General features: G+C 42.7%; 3 protein-coding genes and 1 long non-coding RNA gene across 4 annotated transcripts in view; 3 read left to right on the top strand and 1 right to left on the bottom strand.

The window, feature by feature from the left end:
• The first annotated feature begins 902 nt into the window (after positions 1 to 902).
• LOC130515066 (ferritin, middle subunit) lies at positions 903 to 2,348 on the top strand. The gene is made up of 4 exons (XM_057015069.1): positions 903 to 1,227; positions 1,570 to 1,716; positions 1,797 to 1,922; positions 2,001 to 2,348. Exons 1-4 carry the CDS (start codon positions 1,126 to 1,128, stop codon positions 2,154 to 2,156), a joined length of 531 nt encoding a protein of 176 aa, XP_056871049.1. The 5' UTR covers positions 903 to 1,125; the 3' UTR covers positions 2,157 to 2,348.
• Positions 2,349 to 4,743: 2,395 nt separating this feature from the next.
• Positions 4,744 to 19,473, top strand: part of LOC130515063 (uncharacterized) — a 25,091-nt gene continuing 10,361 nt past the window's right edge. Inside the window, exon 1 of the long non-coding RNA XR_008947127.1 lies at positions 4,744 to 5,635. This is a non-coding gene — a long non-coding RNA (uncharacterized LOC130515063). The remainder of the gene's footprint in view (positions 5,636 to 19,473) is intronic.
• On the bottom strand, positions 7,655 to 9,184 carry LOC130515061 (bcl-2-like protein 1). The gene is made up of 2 exons (XM_057015064.1): positions 8,527 to 9,184; positions 7,655 to 7,909 (listed from the first exon to the last, which is right to left on the bottom strand). Exons 1-2 carry the CDS (start codon positions 8,986 to 8,988, stop codon positions 7,736 to 7,738), a joined length of 636 nt encoding a protein of 211 aa, XP_056871044.1. The 5' UTR covers positions 8,989 to 9,184; the 3' UTR covers positions 7,655 to 7,735.
• The window catches only part of syt5a (synaptotagmin Va), a 7,906-nt gene continuing 6,559 nt past the window's right edge, over positions 18,127 to 19,473 (top strand). The window contains 1 exon segment of the mRNA XM_057015044.1: positions 18,127 to 18,478. The gene's annotated coding sequence lies outside the window, so the exon portion shown is untranslated.

Below are 19,473 nucleotides of genomic sequence, written 5' to 3'. Positions count from 1 at the left end.
GTTTAGAACCAGTGTAAAATCAGATGATGTGATGTTTATGTTACACTGCATGTTTATTATATATTTATTTATTTATTATATGATACATTTATCGGTCTTCCTTCAGCACTGATAAACCTTCCCTCTACAGAAGTCACACTAACAACGTTGTTGTGTTGAGCAATTCAGTATGTCCTTGTGTTATATTGAATGACCTCATTAATTTAGTTACCATGATTACATCAATTTGCAAATACATGACTTTCAAATTATTTCAGACTAATATAGTATCATAAATATATTAATTACTAACCACATTGCCTGAATACATATATCTATTCTAGTAAACAGTGCTTATTTTATTGTAATGTTGTGACACAAAGAATGATGGGACAACGGATTGCAGTATGTATTTTAAGTAGGTGTATTTTTTAGCTAAATGATAATGCTGTCAAATGATTAGTACCGGTATTTAAAATCAGTTTAATCATGCTTATGGATAATCTGCCACAATACGATAATTACGACAGCCCCTGTAAATAATTAAATATATGCATAAATTAGTACAGTATCGCACGATTTTAAAAAGTCCATCAATAGCAATTGTAATAAAGCTTTGTACTATTTTGAAATTGAAGAAATCATAAACAGGTTATTTGCTCTGACTTTACTTGATGTATCTTACTAAAATCACTTTATTTAACTGTGTCTTTTAAAGCTAAGGTGATGACATCATCCTTTGGATAATTTAATAGAATTTGCTAGTACTTTCGTGAGTAAGGAGAATAAAAGTGCAAAGTCATTCTTCGGCTCGCATGTTAATCACGTGATGTTGTTGCACTCGGTGATTGGTTGAAACGAGCGTAATGACGTTTGGTTACGAAGGCTGCAGAGTGGGTATAAATAAGGGGACCCGTTTTCTGCCATTTTATATCGGGAAGAAAACCTTCAGGAGTTCTTGCTTCAACAGTGTTTGAACGGAACTTCTTCTTTCGTCCCTCTTAAGTTATCTTAAAAAGCTAGCATTCCGGATACTTTAGTAACCTTCTTTACTTGAACTCGACCAGAGAAGTCACCGTAAAGCTATATATATATATTTTTTTACCGTTTTGTTAAAAAAAACAACCGAACAAAAACCCAGCCAAAATGGAGTCTCAGGTGCGTCAGAACTACCACCGCGACTGCGAGGCAGCCATCAACAAAATGATCAACATGGAGCTGTACGCCTCTTACACCTATACTTCCATGGTAAGAAAATAAAATGACCATCGCTATGTAGTATTTGGTAGATGTAATAAGGAACAATTAGGACGTGACCATGGTAATAATTCATGATGGTGCTCTCGTATTTAAAGTTATTGTGTTTGCATACATAAATCTACGGTTGTTCTAGCTTTGTTTATGCCGTCTGTTTTCTGATAACCGTTTTTGCCTTATCGGCCTCCGTACAGGGATTCGTAACGCACAATACAGCTGTTTTCGCCTCCTTGTTAGCATTTTAAACGGTGCCATGGCTGGTTTTATAGTTATTCACAATGTCTGGAAATAGTATCGAGACGCTTAATAACAGCTTTGCACTTCTATCGCCAGGCCTTCTATTTCTCCCGTGATGATGTGGCCCTTCCAGGCTTTGCCCATTTCTTCAAGGAGAACAGTGATGAGGAGCGGGAGCATGCTGAAAAGTTGCTCTCCTTCCAGAACAAGAGGGGTGGACGCATCTTCCTTCAGGACATCAAGGTGGGTTGAGTTCTCATTTGTGCGTGTTAGTACTTGCTCTGGTTGTAATGTTCAACATACAATAATTGTTTCTGTTATAGAAACCTGAGCGTGATGAGTGGGGCAGTGGGCTGGAGGCCATGCAGTGTGCACTGCAGCTGGAGAAGAAGGTGAACCAAGCTCTGTTGGACCTCCACAAGCTCGCCTCCGACCATGTCGATCCTCATGTAAGTTGCAGAAAGCATTAAAATTTTGAGCAGCACTATTTCTTTATGGAAACACTTACTTTGTGGTTCTCTCTGCAGCTGTGTGATTTCCTGGAGAGCCACTACCTGAATGAGCAGGTGGAGGCCATCAAGAAGCTGGGTGACTACATCACCAACCTCTCCCGCATGGATGCTCAGAACAACAAGATGGCCGAGTACCTGTTTGACAAGCACACCCTTGGGAGCAAGAGCTAAATGCTCCAAAGTCACAGCAGTGAGCCTGCAGTGAGAAACGTGATGCACAGGCTCTCGTGCTCATCTTGTTGATTGGTTAATCCATCTGATTAATTGGCTGCACCAGTAATGAGTTCTGATTTGTAATTCATGAGTCCATATTCTATGTCTTGCTCATGATCAACTCTGAAATAAAAAAGCTTTTGAGCTGGACTTGACTACCTCTCATTTGTTGTAGATACAGGTAAAACTGACTCCAAGATCTTTATAATGAAACACTAGTTGTTGGAAATCCTTGAAAATATCAATATTAACTCCTTAAATAAACCTGATTAAGGGCTTACAGATGTTATGGTCCAATTGTGTGAAATGACAACACACATTATAAACCCATTAAGTTGGTCCTAAAATGAATATAGACTGCAACAATATTGAGTCTGAATACAGTCAATGCTACTGTCTTGAAGTCAAGGTCTGATGGTAATTATATATCCCAGGGCCTGACCCCCAATGGGCAAGTGGCAAGAAAAAACTCCCCTTGAACAGCATCAGGCTCATATAGAGAAATAATACTGCTTGTGGCTGTCTGGGCAAAGGAAGTGAAGAGTAGGAAGATACAGGAGAGAATAGACACGTGTCATATAGGCAAACAAAATAATTACACTGAGAAATGAAAACTAGAGCTGAGTGGGTCAGTGGGGTCGGAGGTGAGCAGCTCAGGACATGGAGAGGTAGAGGATGGGGGAGAGAAGCATGAAAAAGTGTTAACTCCCGTTGGGTGACATATTGCGTCACTTCCTGTCTTCCTAATAGTTCGTTGGTGCACTGTGCAGGGTATGTGTTGGATTCACTTTATTAAAAATTGAATACTGGGGAAATTCTAGTCACCCAATAACAACAGGGAGAAATAATCCATAATAAACAAGTACAGGACTCTGCCAATTATTAGCATTAGCATGGCCTCACTGTCTGTTTCACCTGGTGTCTGTGTCTGTTCAGTGTGTGAAATGTTTAGTTACTCCTCCGCCTCCTTTAGTGAAGGGAATAGGTGCAGAAAGTGTAGTTTATTAATGGCTCTGGAGGCGAGACTTAGTAAGCTTGAAACGCGGTTCCGCAGCTTGGAGTTGTCTGGAGTTGCGTCAGGTAGCCATTAGAAGGTAGCTGCTGCGAAGCTGCCTAGCGCAGCTACAATTAGTGGTCCATCGGCAGCAGCCGGCTAGCCAGGGTGGCTGGGTGATGGTTCACAGAAAGCGTAGCCCAAACCAAAGGCCCACGGTGCACCACCGCCTGCTTCCCGTGGCTAACCGTTTTTCCACACTCGGCGACACACCCGCTGAGAAACCGACCCTGATAATTGGCGACTCTGTTTTGCACTACGACGTGAAGCTGACTCCAGCGACCATAGTTAAGTGCATTCCGGGGGCAGATCAAATGATACCCGGCTTCGTCAGTCGGAGGTCACCAAAATTAACATAGAGTCAGTGTGCAACTGCGCTAAAACGATGTCAAATCAAATCAAATCAATCTTTATTTATATAGCGTCTTATACAATCAAAATTGTTTCAAGGTGCTTTCCAGAATCCCAGAGCCTAACCCCAGACAAGCAACAGTGGCAAGGAAAAACTCCCCTTTAACAGGAAGAAACCTTGAGCAGGACCAGGCTCATGTAGGGGGGCGGAGAGAGGAGAGGAGAGGAGAGGAGAGGAGAGGAGAGGAGAGGAGAGGCAAAGAGCACAGAAACACATACAAAAATACACTATTTATGCAAGCCACCGGCCAAATGGGTCAGCGGGGCCGGAGGTCATCACGCAGCATCAGCAGGCGGCGATACCTGTAAATGAATACAGAAGGGGGGGAGCAGGAGGAGGAGGAGAGGAGAGGAGAGGAAAGGAGAGGAGAGGAAGCCATGACCCAGTGGGGTGACAGAGGCCTGTCAGGTGATCATGTTTCTGGACCCCGGCAGCCTTGGCCTATAACAGCATAGCTAAGATGTTAACCTAACGATTAGACGATCCCCTAAGTATGATAATTTGTCTATCTATAATAGTAACTGGAACTGCAGAATTACTAACAATAAGCTTTTTCAAAGAGGTAGGTTTTAAGTCTGATCTTAAAAGTAGCGATGGAGTCAGCCTCCTGTACCTGGACAGGGAGCTGGTTCCATAGCAGGGGGGCCTGGTAGCTAAATGCTCAGCCCCCCATTCTACTCCTAGAAACTCTGGGAACCACAAGTAGACCAGCATTCTGAGAGCGGAGCGGTCTATTGGGCTGATAAGGTATCACTAGCTCCTCCAGGTAGGATGGAGCTAGGCCTCTGAGGACCTTGTAGGTCAAAAGAAGGGTTTTAAAAATCATTCTAAATTTAACGGGCAGCCAATGAAGCGACGCCATTACAGGAGTTATGTGATCTCCTTTGTCAATACCTGTCAGAACTGGCTGCAGCATTTTGGATCAACTGGAGGCTTCTTAAAGAGTTGTTTGGACACCCCAATAATAAAGAATTACAATAGTCCAGCCTGGAAGTAACAAATGCATGGACTAACTTTTCAGCATCATGCCGCGTCAGTAGTTTTCTGATCTTTGCGATGTTCCTCAGGTGAAAAAAGGCACTTCTAGAGACTAATTTAATGTGTGAGTTGAAGGAGAGATTTTGATCAAAAGTTACTCCAAGAGACTAGATGCTAATGAGATACCATCTAGAGTGATCATGTGATCTAATCTATCCCTGAGAGGTTCAGGACCAAACACCATGACCTCAGTTTTTCCTGAGTTAAGGAGGAGGAAATTTGAAGACATCCAGGACTTTATGTCTTTAAGACAGGTCTGAAGCTTCACTAACTTCTCTGTCTCCTCTGGTTTCATTGATAAATAAAGCTGGGTGTCATCAGCGACTAATTGGCGACTCTATTTTGCGCTACGTGAAGCCGACTCCAGCGACCATAGTCAAGTGCATTCCGGGGGCCAGAGCGGGCGACATAGAAGCCAATCTAAAGCTGCTGGCGAGTAGTAAACGTAAATTTGGTAAAGTTATTATTTACATCGGAGCCAACGACACCCGGCTTCGTCAGTCAGAGGTCACTAAAATTAACTTGGAGTCGGTGTGTAACTACGCAAAAACGATGTTGGACTCCGTAGCATTCTCTGGTCCCCTCCCCAATCTGGCCAGCGATGAGATGTTTAGCCGCATGTCGTCGCTTCGTCGCTGGCTGTCACGATGGTGCCCCAAAAACCAGGTGGCCTTTGGAGACAATTGGAGCACTTTTTGGGGAAAACCTGATCTGATTAGGAGAGACGGTGTCCATCCCACACGGGATGGTGCCTCTCTCATTTCTAGTAATTTGGCTAATTTTATTAGACCCAAAGTGACCTGACAATCCAGGGTCCAGACCAGGATGCAGAGTTGTAGTCTTACACACCTCTCTGCTGCTTCCTTAGAACCCTCATCCACCAACAATAACATATTTAACACTATAGAGGTAGTCTCTGTTCCACGGTTAAAAGTTCACCAAGCACAGAGCAAGGGAACGGTCAATCACCATAATCTTATTAAAATTAATACTAAAGCACAAGTTGGAGAAACTAATATCACAGTTAAGTGTGGACTGTTAAATATTAGATCTCGTTTGTGTAAATCCCTGTTAGTGCACAACCTGATAGCGGATCATCACATTGATCTGTTTTGTCTTACTGAGACCTGGCTTCAGGAGGAGGAGTATGTTAGCTTAAATGAATCTACTCCTCCTACCCATCTTAATTATCATATTCCTCGTGTTACTGGTCGAGGAGGGGGAGATGTGCAATCTATCACTCCAAGTTATTAATTAATCCCAGACCAAAACATGCTTCCAGTTCATTTGAAAGCCTGATTCTTGGCATCACCCATCTGAACCGGAGGACAGAAAAGCCACTTTTGTTTGTAGTTGTATATTGCCCCTCTGCTGGGCCACATTCAGAGTTCCTTTCTGAGTTCCCTGACTTCTTATCTGACTTGGTCCTCAGAACAGATAAAGTTATTATTATTGGAGACTTACTATACATGTAGACGTTGTAAATGGCAGCTTTAGAAATGGCTTAATTTCATTACTTGAGTCAGTTGGTTTCCTCCAGCAGATAAACCAACCAACTCATATCTTTAACTACACCCTAGATCTAGTTCTGACTTATGGTGTTGAGGTAGAACATGTGTGAGTGTTCCCTCAGAACCCACTCCTGTCAGATCATGTTTTGATCACTTTTACATTTATGATTAAGGTTTCTTCTATGCTTAGAACACAGTCTTACGATAGCAGATGTCTTTCAGATAATGCTGAAGCTAAGTTTAAGGAAGCGATCCCTGTGTGTTTCTCCAGGGATCAATCATTATAATCTTAGCCCTGCTGAGGCTGAAGATGCAGCAACCTCACTGAGAATCATGCTTGATTCTGTTGGCCTCCTGAAAAAGAAAATAATAAATCAGAGGAGGTGTGCCCCCTGGTATGATTCACACATTAGCTATAATTCCCACGCAGGTGTTTGGTGCACGTGCTTTGAGTATTTGTTTGTGGGTGGGGTTCCCTGCAATCTAGTGAAATGGGCTCCATGATGCACATCTCTGAATTGATGGACAAGACAATCTGAACAGAACTGTCAGTCTTACTCACAAGATCTGTCAGTTCTTTAAGTCACAATTCCAGACGTCTGTCCCTTGCCTTAAACATTGTAAACCACCACCATGGTCACCCATGCCAGGTAGATGGTAGCATGTGATCAAGTGCTCTTCCCCGGGAATGGAAGGTCTCTCTCCCATTTCTGTGCAGCTTCAACAACTTTTAATTGTGCACTTAATATTTTTACATGTTAAACTTCTGTATTTGGTCAGGTGATCCGACGCCTCAAGGCACCAGTAGGCAACTTGTATTGTATTTCATACTCCTGTACCTTTCCTAGGGGACTGACAGACTTTCCAGGGGAGCAATGAGTTATTTTATTCTCTAATCTATTTACTTGTGCTGCTCATATTCAGGTGCTTGCCTGGAACCAGTTTGTTTAGTAGGTGGAAACACAAAGAACTGGAGCAAAGACGAGCACTGGCTCCAAACCGGCCCTGGACCCTCTTTGGCAGAAAAGGTGCTTTTGATGTCTGGCGTCAGCTTGTACTTGCAAAACAGTCACCAAATACCAGAGTCTGTTTCTCAGTGAGGGTGAGTGAGTAGGGGAAAAATGGTTGGTCATGGGAAGCAGTCGGTGGGCCTCTGAATGGGACTACACTTCTTGTGAACGGTCACCCAGCCATCCTGGCAAGATTGTCTCCTTGGATGCTACCAGGGGACAGCCTGCTGTAGCTGCACTGGGCTGCGGCGTGGCTGCTATATTTTTTTGACTAACTGACCTGGCAACTCTAACTTGTAGAACCGTGCCTCAAACTCGCAGCCTCATTCCCAAACACTTCAGGGTGAAACAAATGGTGAGGCCACGCTAATGCTACGTAAATTACTGTATAATTGGAACAAAATCTCTGAAAAAAACAAGTAGTGCTTTTGAGTAATTTTAATTGTACAATAACTACAAATTTCCAAACATTAATTAAGTGAAATGCAACACAAGCAGGGTACTGACAGTCTCTACGACCAATAAGACATGAAGTGAGAAAATGCCTTACGCAATGTACCATAATTTTTTGTAAAAATGATCAAAACACCAGCCAGCACCACCAGTTCGCCCAGTATCCATTTATGCCTTTCTTCCTGAGCTCTGTTTGTGCAGGCTTCTTCCCCATAAATGGCAGCAAAGCAATCCTGTAACAGAGACAAAGGTTCAGACAAAAACCAGACAAAGTGTTTAACTACAGCAGCATTAGCATGAAGGGAGGCTAAAGGAGAACTGGCATTGATGGGGACGGCTAACGTAAGTGCCAGGCGGTGCACAACATGAGAGACGGGGAAATAAAATTATCGGTGAAATTATTCCCAATTTATTTCTGAGGAAGCAACAAACATTGTAAATGGTGGTGGAATTAACTGACATGTAAGTTTGAATTCTAGCTTGGATTCTAAATAAAGATTCTTTTTTTACACACCAAGGTTACATGCCAACATAAATTGCACAATTCTATTAATTTGAAAGGAAAAATAAAGACTAGATTATCTTGGAAATCCCGTCATGTGAAGGGAGTCATTTTTCTTTCAAATCTTCATATAACACAGCTACTACACAGTACACTTTCAGTTACTTCAAACTTGATTTCTATTCACAAAAAAATACTATTTTCTGTTGTCAGATGAATACAATTCCCCTAATCAACTCATGGCCGTTAGTCATTCTAAAAAAAAAATAAAGGTTGTATTTTGGTCATCAAATCTCTAACTGCAGCACAAAGGAAGCTATATTTTGAGTCTCTCTCCTTTACACTCACCCATCCTCCTTGATTCTCAATCCATGGGTTAATCCGTTTGTCCAGGTAAGCTGTCATCCAGTCTGCAATGTGGCAAACCGGTTCACTTGCGCTACCCTCGACAGATTGCACACAAATGGCGCCGCCCACGACAAAAAGACCCACAACTGTTCCCCAGTTGATTTCATCACTGAACATGTTGTCCATCAACTTGTTAAAGCTTGCCTGGTTACGAGTCATGGCGCCGTATGAGGAGAGGTCACCTGCTAGCTGAATAAAGTCCTGCTCGAACTTATTTGCCATGCTCCGAAGAGCTGCGTTCACAGCCTCTCTGCCAGTACCTGCGGATGGAGACGTTCCACTGCTCTCTCTATCAACCAGCAAACCGCTTGAAGCATCCTTTGGTCTGAGCAGAGTGCCTGGGTAGTTCTTCTGAGAGAGTTTGTAGATTAAGTAGTTCTCTACCAGCTCTCTATTAGACATGATTCACTTTCGTAGGGACTGGAATACAATGATTCTGATTAGCGGAGTTCAGGACAGGCCAGGACACAATAAGAGTTCAATTGTCCTCAAATGTGACAACTGTAGCTCTTCACAACACACTGCCTTGAACAGTTTTTCCTTCTATAGTGTTTGTCTTTGAAGTTTGTCCACACCAGCAGTGGGGGAAGATGTAATATACAACATATTTTGCTTTGAATCAATGTGTCTTTGATCCTTGGAAGATCAAGGCCTCTTTGATCGTTACCCACTTTCGTTAAGTAACGTATTGCGTCACTTCCTGTCTTCCTAATAGTTCGATGGTGCAGGGTGTGTGTTGGATTCACTTTATTTAAAATTGAATACTCGGGAAACTCTAGTCACTCTATAACAACAGGGAGAAAAAAATCAATATTAAACAAATAAAGGACTCTGCCGAATATTAGCCTTAGCATGGCCTCACCGTCTGTTTCACCCGGTGTCTGTGTCTGTTCAGTGTGTAAAATGTTTAGCTACTCCTCTGCCTCCTTTAGTGAAGGAAATAGGTGCAGAAAGTGTAGTTTATTAATGGCTCTGGAGGCGAGACTTAGTGAGCTTGAGATTGGAGTTGTCTAGAGTTGCGTCAGGTGGCCAGGAGAAGGTAGCTGCTGTGGAGCTGCCTAGCGTAGCTACAGCTAGCAGTCCCTCGGCAGCAGCCGAGCAGCTGGCTATCCAGGGCGGCTGGGTGATGGTTCGCACGTAGCGTAGCCCAAACCAAAGGCCCACGGTGCACCACCACCCGCTTCCTGTGGCTCACCGTTTTTCCCCACTTGACGACACACCCGCTGAGAAATTGACTCTGGTAATTGGCGACTCTGTTTTGAGCTATGTGAAGCCAACTCCAGCGACCATAGTTAAGTGCATTCTGGGGGAAGAGCGGGCGACATAGAAGCCAATCTAAAGCTGCTGGCGAGAAGTAAACGTAAATTCAGTAAAGTTATTATTCATGTCGGAGCAAATGATACCCAGCTTCGTCAGTCGGAGGTCACCAAAATTAACATAGAGTCGAGTCGGTGTGCAATTACGCAAAAACCATGTATGACTCTGTAGCATTCTCTGGTCCCCTCCCCAATCTGGCCAGCGATGAAATGTTTAGTCGCATGTCGTTGCTTCGTCGCTGGCTGTCACGGTGGTTTCCCGAAAACCAGGAGTCCTTTGCAGACAATTGGAGCAGTTTTTGGGGAAAACCTGGTCTGATTAGGAGAGACGGTGTCCATCCCACACGGGATGGTGCCTCTCTCATTTTCAGTAACTTGCCCAATGACCTGACAAACAAGGGTCCAGACCAGGATGCAGAGTTGTAGTCTTACACACCTCTCTGCTGCTTTCATAGAACCCGCATCCACCAACAATAAGATATTTAACACTATAGAGGTAGTCTCTGTTCCACGGTTAAAAGTTCACCAAGCACAGAGCAAGGGAATGGTCAATCACCATAATCTTATTAAAATAATACCAAAGCACAAATAGAATACACTAACAGCACAATTAAATGTGGACTATTCAATATTAGATCTCTTTTGTGCAAATCCCTGTTAGTGCACGACCTGATAGTGGATCATCACATTGATTTACTCTGTCTTACTGAGACGTGGCTTCAAGAGGAGGAGTATGTTAGCTTAAACGAATCTACTCCTCCACTTATCATATTCCTCATGGTACTGGTTGAGGAGGGGGAGTGGTGCAATCTATCACTCCAAGTTATTAATTAATCCTAGACCAAAACATGCTTCCAGTTCATTTGAAAGCCTGATTCTTGGCATCACCCATCTGAACCGGAGAACAGAAAAGCCACTTTTGTTTGTAGTTGTATATTGCCCCCCTGCTGGGCCACATTCAGAGTTCCTTTCTGAGTTCCCTGACTTCTTATCTGACTTGGTCCTCAGAACAGATAAAGTCATTATTATTGGAGACTTTAATATACATGTAGACGTTGTAAATGACAGCTTTAGAAATGGCTTAATTTCATTACTTGAGTCAGTTGGTTTCCTTCAACAGATAAACCAACCAACTCATAGCTTCAACGACACCCTAGATCTAGTTCTGACTTATGGTGTTGAGGTAGAACATGTGTGAGTGTTCCCTCAGAACCCACTCCTGTCAGATCATGTTTTGATCACTTTTACATTTATGATTAAGAATTATTCTATGCAGGAGGCACGGTGGTGTGGTGGTTAGCACTGTTGCCTCACAGCAAGAAGGCCCTGGGTTCGATCCCTGGTTGGGACTGAGGCTGGGGACTTTCTGTGTGGAGTTTGCATGTTCTCCCTGTGCCTGCGTCGGTTCTCTCCAGGTACTCCGGCTTCCTCCCACAGTCCAAAGACATGCATGATTGGGGATTAGGCTAATTGGAAACTCTAAATTGCCCGTAGGTGTGAGTGTGAGAGAGAATGGTTGTTTGTCTATATGTGTTAGCCCTGCGATTGACTGGCGTCCAGTCCAGGTGTACCCTGCCTCCGCCCATTGTGCTGGGATAGGCTCCAGTCCCCCCGCGACCCTCAGTGGAGGAACAAGCGGTAGAAAGTGAGTGAGTGAGTGAGGGTGCGCCCCCTCGTATGATTCACACATTAGGTATAATTCCCACGCAGGTGTTTGGTGCACGTGCTTTGAGTATTTGTTTGTAGGTGGGTCCAAGGTAGTTTTCTATGTCAACTGGACTGGGTTTCTTCTCTTGAAGACGTTTCGCCTTCTACCTAGAATGCTTCTTCAGTTCTGAAATCGCTGGGGAGAGAGCTTGAAAATATATAGCCCCTGTGGACCATCTGCATGCTAATGATCTGGGTGGTCACCTGAGAGTCGTTAGCAGGGTCGTTTGTCAGGTCGTTCACCTAGTTTCTGTTGAGGTGTCTCCCCTTTGTCTGCTGGATCACATGGTGGTGAGTCACTGGGTCTCCTGGAATGGTGTGAATGTTTGTTTTGCTGTTGGAAGGAGTGGAGGACTGCATTGTATGTGGGTGATAGGACGTGCCTCAGGCCACCAACTCTGTTTAAGGATGGTTTTTCCAATTTGACATGGATAGCTTCCTTGACACCCCTTTCAAACCAGCGGTCTTCTCGGGCCAGTATCCGTACTTGGCTGTCCTAGAAGGAGTGCCAACTCTTTTTTAAGTGTAAGTGAACTGCTGAATCCTGACCCGAAGAGGTGGTGCGTCTGTGTTGTGCCATTCTTCTGTGGAGAGGTTGTTTGGTTTCCCCAGTGTACAGTTCCTTGCATTTCTCCTGGCACTGTATAGCATAAACAACATTACTTTGTTTGTGTCTTGGTGTCTTGTCCTTTGGGTGTACTAACCTCTGTCTGAGAGTGTTGCTGGGTTTGAAATGAACCGGTATGTCGTGTTTCTGGAGGATCCTTCTAAACTTCTCAGAGACTCTGGACAGGTAGGGGATCGAAACGCTGCGGCATTTGTTTCTCTCCTCCTCTCCTTTGCTGGGGTCTCGTTTTCTTGAGGTTTTGGTGAAGGCCAAGTCTGGGTCGCCGCATGTTTTGAGAGCTGCCTTAATGTGGTCCTGTTCCTTCTTTCTGCCTTGGGATGTGGCGAGTATTTCTCTGGCCCAGTGTTGGAGAGTTCTGATCACTCCCAACCTGTGTTCCAGTGGGTGGTGAGAGTTAAACTGAAGGTACTGGTCGGTATGTGTAGGTTTTCTGTAGACTTCGATGGTGAGATTTCTGTCCTCAGTGATCTTGACTGCGCAGTCCAGAAAGGCCAGCCTGTTTCCTTTTGTATCTTCCTGGGTGAATTTTACATGCTGGTCTGTTTTGTTGAGATGGGTGGGGTTTGTGGGTGGGGTTCTCTGAAATCTAGTGAAATGGCCTCCATGATGCACATCTCCGAATTGATGGACAAGACAATCTGAACAGAATTATCAGTCTTACTCACAAGACCTGTCAGTTCTTTAAGTCACAATTCCAGACGTCTGTCCCCTGCCTTAAACGTTGTAAACCACCACCATGGTCAACCATGTCAGGTAGATTGTAGCATGTGATCAAGTGCTCTTCCCCAGGCATGGAAGGTTTCTCTCCCATTTCTGTGCAGCTTCAACAACTTTTAATTGTGCACTTAATTTCTTTACTTGTTAAACTTCTGCATTTGGTCAGGTGATCCGACGCCTCAAGGCACCAGTAGGCAACTTGTATTGTATTTCGTACTCCTGTACCTTTCCTAGGGGATTGACAGACTTTCCAGGGGAGCAATGAGTTATTTTATTCTCTAATCTATTTACTTGTGCTGTTCATATTCAGGTGCTTGCCTGGAACCAGTTTGTTTAGTAGGTGGAAGAACAAAGAACTGGTGCAAAGACAAGCACTGGCTCCAAACCAGCCCTGGACCCTCTTTGGCAGAAAAGGTGCTTTTGATGTCTGGCGTCAGCTTGTACTTGCAAAACAGTCACCAAATACCAGAGTCGGTTTCTCAGCGATGGTGAGTGAGTAGGGGAAAAATGATTGGCCATGGGAAGCAGACGGTGGGCCTCTGAATGGGACTACACTTCTTGTGAACGGTCACCCAGCCATCCTGGCAAGATTGTCTCCTTGGATGCTACCAGCATGAGCTGCACTGGGCCGCGGCGTGGCTGCTATATTTTTTTGGCTAACTGACCTGGCAACTCTAACTTGTAGAACTGTGCCTCAAACTCACAGCCTCATTCCCAAACACTTCAGGGTGAAACAAATGGTGAGGCCACGCTAATGCTACGTAAATTACTGTATAATTGGAACAAAATCTCTGAAAAAAACAAGTAGTGCTTTTGTGTAATTTTAATTGTACAATAACTACAAATTTCCAAACATTAATTAAGTGAAACACAACACAAGCAGGGTACTGACAGTCTCTACGACCAATAAGACATGAAGTGAGAAAATGGCTTACGCAATGTACCATAATTTTTTGTAAAAATTTTCAAAACACCAGCCAGCACCACCAGTCTGCCCAGTATCCATTTATGCCTTTCTTCCTGAGCTCTGTTTGTGCAGGCTTCTTCCCCATAAATGGCAGCAAAGCAATCCTGTAACAGAGACAAAGGTTCAGACAAAAACCAGACAAGGTGTTCAACTACAGCAGCATTAGCATGAAGGGAGGCTAAAGGAGAACTGGCATTGATGGGGACGGCTGACGTAAGCGCCAGGCGGTGTACACCACCAGAGACGGGGAAATAAAATTATCGGTGAAATTATTCCCAATTTATTTCTGAGAAAGCAACAAATATTGTAAATGGTGGTGGGATTAACTGACATGTAAATTTGAATTCTAGCTTGGATTCTAAATAAAGATTCTTTTTTTACACACCAAGATTACATGCCAACATAAATTGCACAATTCTATTAATTTGAAAGGAAAAATAAAGAACAGATTATCTTGGAAATCCCGTCAGGTGAAGGGAGTCATTTTTCTTTCAAATCTTCATATAACACAGCTACTCAAATCAAATCAAATCAATCTTTATTTATATAGCGTCTTATACAAACAAAATTGTTTCAAGGCGCTTTCCAGAATCCCAGGGCCTAACCCCAGACAAGCAACAGTGGCAAGGAAAAACTCCCCTTTAACAGGAAGAAACCTCGAGTAGGACCAGGCTCATGTAGGGGGACCCTCCTGCTGATGGCCGGCTGGGTAAAGTCCTGCTCGAACTTATTTGCCATGCTCCAAAGAGCTGCGTTCACATCCTCTCTGCCAGTACCTGTGGATGGAGACGTTCCACTGCTCTCTCTATCAACCAGCAAACCGCTTAAGGCATCCTTTGGTCTGAGCAGAGTGCCTGGGTAGTTCTTCTGAGAGAGTTTGTAGATTAAATAGTTCTCTACCAGCTCTCTATTAGACATGATTCACTCTAGTAGGAACTGGAATGCAATGATTCTGATTAGCGGAGTTCAGGACGGGATGTTGGTCAGGACACAATAAGAGTTCAATTGTCCTCGAATTGCCTTGAACAGTTTTTCCTTCTATAGTGTTTGTCTTCGAAGTTGGTCCACATCAGCTGTGGGGAAGATGTAATATACAACATATTTTGCTTTGAATCAATGTGTCTTTGATCCTTGGAAGATCAAGGCCTCTTTGATCGTTACCCACTTTCGTTGGGTAACGTATTGCGTCACTTCCTGTCTTCCTAATAGTTCGTTGGCGCACTGTGCAGGGTGTGTATTGGATTCACTTTATTTAAAATTGAATACTCGGGAAATAGTCAGTCGATAACAACGGGGAGAAAAAAAATCAATATTAAACAAATACAGGACTCCGCCAATTATTAGCATTAGCATGGCCTCACCGTTTGTTTCACCCGGTGTCTGTGTCTGTTCAGTGTGTGAAATGTTTAGCTACTCTTCTGCCTCCTTTAGTTGAGGGAATAGGTGCAGAAAGTGTAGTTTATGAATGGCTCTGGAGGCGAGACTTAGTGAGCTTGGGATATGGTTCCGCAGTAGCCCAAACCAAAGGCCTATGGTGCACCACCAACCACTTCCCATGGCTAACCGTTTTTCCCCACTCGGTGACACACCCGCTGAGAAACCAACCCTGGTAATTGGCGACTCTGTTTTGTGCTATGTGAAGCAGACTCCAGCGACCATAGTTAAGTGCATTCCGGGGGCAGAGTGGGCGTCATAGAAGCCAATCTAAAGCTGCTGGTGAGAAGTAAACGTAAATTCAGTAAAGGTATTATTCACGTCAGCGCAAACGACACCCCGCTTCGTCAGTCGGAGGTCACCAACATTAACATAGAGTCGGCGTGCAATTACGCAAAAACTTAATGACCTTCTTCACTGATAAAGTTCTAGCTATCAGAGAAAAAGCTAACCAGGCCATCCCAACAACTGGACCATCACCGGATGTGCTGACTGTGGGAACATACAGGGTCTCCAACGAGCCCTTCAACTCTTTCACCCCTATATATTTTTCCTGAGGTGTCATCGCTAATTCAGAAATCCAAGACCACCACGTGTCTTTTAGATCCCATCCCAACACACCTGTTGAAGGATGTTTTACCAATGATAGGCAGCTCTATCCTGGACCGGATCAATTGTTCTTTAGTGACACGTTATGTACTGTTGGATTGCTAAACTCTCACGTGTGTCACTGCTAATCCGCGTGTTCTTTGAATGAAGACTTCAAGAAGAAAAATGCCACTTTCAAAATGTATTTAGCAAATAGAACCAATTCAAGATACAAATATTACAGAGCTCCGGGCCAGTTCATAACCCTACAATAACAAAGTCAATTGTCAGGGCATGAAGTCTGACAACCGAACTATCCCTTGACCCAGTCTTTTATAGAACCACATATGTAAATTATTGATGCTAATTCAGTCCAATCCAGTCCTTCTGCTTGGACGACCTCGTCTTCATCCTGTTCCATTGGTTGCTGACATTGTTCTTGTTGTCCATTGTTTCCCAAATGGCCAGGTCAAAGTTCACCGTCTTTTTGCAGAGGAACTTATCAACACCAGTAAACTATGCTGTCAAGTTTTACAATGGGGGTTTAACACTTTACGTGTTAAACAAACAACAATCATGTCAAGGGAGGGTCAACTGACTGTTTATCGTTTTTACTCTTGCTAAAGATTATAATATCCCTAACTTCTAAAGCAACTGTAACAGAAAACAGAAACATATCAAAAAAAGCAAACACAATTCTCTTCAGTACCCCGATCCTACAAGATCATGGACTGGTCTCTATGCTGGTTCTTCTGGACCTCAGTGCTGCTTTTTGATACAGTTGATCACAGTATTCCCCCCCCCCTTCTGTATTCATCTACAGGTATCGCCGCCTTCAGAGCTGCATACTGACCTTGGACCCCACTGACCCACTCAACTTGACTCTACTGGCAGCTTACTTTACTTAATATAATGTATTTCTGTACGTATTCTCTATGATCTATGCTTATTCGCTCCTCTACCTCTCCTCTCCTACCTATTCTCTCCTCTACCTTCTCCTCTCTTTCTACCCAGCTGGCCATCAGCAGGAGGGTCCCCCTACATGAGCCTGGTCCTGCTCAAGGTTTCTTCCTGTTAAAGGGGAGTTTTTCCTGCCACTGTGGTTGTTTGGGGTTAGGCCCTGGGATTGTGTAAAGTGCCTAGAAACAATTTTGATTATAAAAGACGCTATATAAATAAAGATTGATTTGATTTCATTTAAATAAAATATTATGACAAGTTCATTGCAGCCCAAGCCCAGTAATGAACTGCATAAAATTAGATAACAGTACCTTTGATGCTCCAATTTAATTTAAAATAGTATTTCCAGTTTACAGACAATAAAATATATTTGCTAACAATAGTAGAATTTGTATGTTTTTCACTGTATTTTTTTCAGTTAAATTGATGTTATTTGGTATAAAAATGCATATAAAATCAGCTGTTAGGGAAGTTTTAGCTTAAAGGCCACATAAATCCTGTAGAAAGTTTTACTTATATTATTGGGAGTCTGGATGCTAATGTTGGAACTAGATGCTGTTGGGCCGCTGCACCGAACAAACACTTTTCACGTAAGCTAAATACCAAGTTGACTTCTGAAAGGGATAATGTTGCTTTAAATGTTGACACACACGACCAAATGTTGGAAAATTGGATAATTGTTGTTTTCTCTGGTGATCGTCCTCCAACGCCACGTGTTTGTGGAAGCTTGTTTAGTGCCACCTGATGGTAGTACACAGTTACTGCACCATGAGTCTAGAACTCCACACTTCATGGTGGATTTGCTGTGATAAAAGTGTGCCACACGCGACAGCTGTGCATTTCCTGACCACAGAAAAATCCTGTACAAATCTGCAGACCTTGTACATTATAAGTTACTTTCCATTAAGTTATTGAACATTTTTAAACCATAGATGTTAATCTCTATTTATTTTGTTATTTTCATTATCCTACAAAGAGCATAGCATATATTATAATCGATTTTTATGACTCAATCGGTTTGCCTGCACCATTATTCACCATTGTCCTCCCAAAAAATTCTGCAACTGCAGAGTATTTTTAATTATTGTGCTTAAAGAATAAAGAAGTCATTAAAAAAAAAAAAAACTCAGTCTATTTGCAGAATGAAGCAGTCCCCAGACCTAATAATAAGCAGGTTGAAGAGGCTTTGTAACGAGTGACTCTTCTCTCTGGGCTTGTTGCTGTCCAGGGTGCTTAATCTCTGAAGCAACCACATGAGTGAACACAAATCAGGATTAGAAATTCCACATTGTTTTTTGAACAGGTGCGATTTTAAAATCACAACTTTTGCAGGAACAAGACGGACTTTCTGTAAAGGAGGAAGACATTATTTAGGTAGTTGGCTGCGGGGGGGTTAGTGTGGAGATTAACTCTGAATGGGGGAGGGGTAGAAAGAGAGAGAGAGCAACCAAAGGGAGAGTTGTGTGTGACACAACTTGCTCTCAGTCAGTGTTGGTGGATTTGTCTGAAGAACATTTGGATGTACAGCAGAGGAGTAAAATAAACACCCAAACAGTTGAGTGGGTCTGACACAGGGTGAGTCCTTTCCAGTACTTTCTTTATGTCCTTACTTCATTTAGAGTTACCTAGTTTCCATTATAATGTACGTGTTTTACTTGAGTTGTATCTAAGTCCCTTAATTCTCAGGCAGCACAAGGGAGCATTTTTCATGGAAGGAGGTAGAGTTCATTCTACAAATAATAAAGAAAGTCTTCCTGCATGGTCAATAAATAAATAAAAATGAAAATGTATGTGTTGTTAGGACTGTCTTACAATACTGGGAAAGATTAGTTTAAGTGGATTACAGAATGCTAATGGAATTCTATTTGTGTTTTCATGCCGCACCTACAGCTTTCAGCCTGTTTGATATTATAATATCTTAGATATGAGAATAGAACTTTTTATTTACACAAATATCCATAGCATTATGTAAGCTGCAGTCTGGCAACCATTTTTCTAAGTTTGACACGAATTAGCTTTGAAATTTCCGAAATAGATTACGAAATAATAAACAACCAAAAAGTGTCCCCAATCTTTAGAAGCAGGGCGATCCTCCTATCTCTGATACCAATCTGCCACCTTCGTTAGCCAAGAGAGTTAGAAGACATCTTTATCAAATCAGCTTACTTTACACCGGAAGTTTAAACGTCCCAAAATATTTTCAGTGTAGCATGACTGCTGAATACACATGATGAGCATATATGATATTGGGATATGATATTGGGATATCATATATGATATGATATCAATACTGTAATGGAAAATATATTGTAATAGTTTCATTTTCATGCGTAAGACACATTTATTCATAAGGAAAGCCAGGAGTAAAAGCTCATGCTTTTAAAAGATGACCATGTTTCAGGACATTCTTCTGTAATTTCATATCAGTCTCATATTGTTGGTTGTTTTGTGATTTAACTTAACTCAGTCATGTCTCATTTTACTGTCTTTTTATTCAATCTTTATCCACACAGCTGATCTCCGACAGAGTTTTTCTTCTCAATAAATTAAAAAAAAATCAATCTTTATTT

The sequence above is a fragment of the Takifugu flavidus genome, chromosome 18 (genome assembly GCF_003711565.1).
Source record: "Takifugu flavidus isolate HTHZ2018 chromosome 18, ASM371156v2, whole genome shotgun sequence".
Taxonomy (NCBI): Eukaryota; Metazoa; Chordata; class Actinopteri; order Tetraodontiformes; family Tetraodontidae; genus Takifugu; species Takifugu flavidus.
This window is presented reverse-complemented; position numbering and strand designations above follow the sequence as displayed.

What these genes read in the sequence shown, in the direction of transcription:
- LOC130515066 (XM_057015069.1), top strand. Translation starts at nt 1,126, where the DNA reads ATGGAGTCTCAGGTGCGTCAGAACTACCACCGCGACTGCGAGGCAGCC. An exon ending in CTTACACCTATACTTCCATG is followed by an intron (nt 1,228 to 1,569) that starts GTAAGAAAATAA and finishes TTCTATCGCCAG; the next exon opens with GCCTTCTATTTCTCCCGTGA. An exon ending in TCTTCCTTCAGGACATCAAG is followed by an intron (nt 1,717 to 1,796) that starts GTGGGTTGAGTT and finishes TTTCTGTTATAG; the next exon opens with AAACCTGAGCGTGATGAGTG.
- LOC130515061 (XM_057015064.1), bottom strand. Translation starts at nt 8,988, where the DNA reads ATGTCTAATAGAGAGCTGGTAGAGAACTACTTAATCTACAAACTCTCT. An exon ending in TTGAGAATCAAGGAGGATGG is followed by an intron (nt 7,910 to 8,526) that starts GTGAGTGTAAAG and finishes TCTCTGTTACAG; the next exon opens with GATTGCTTTGCTGCCATTTA.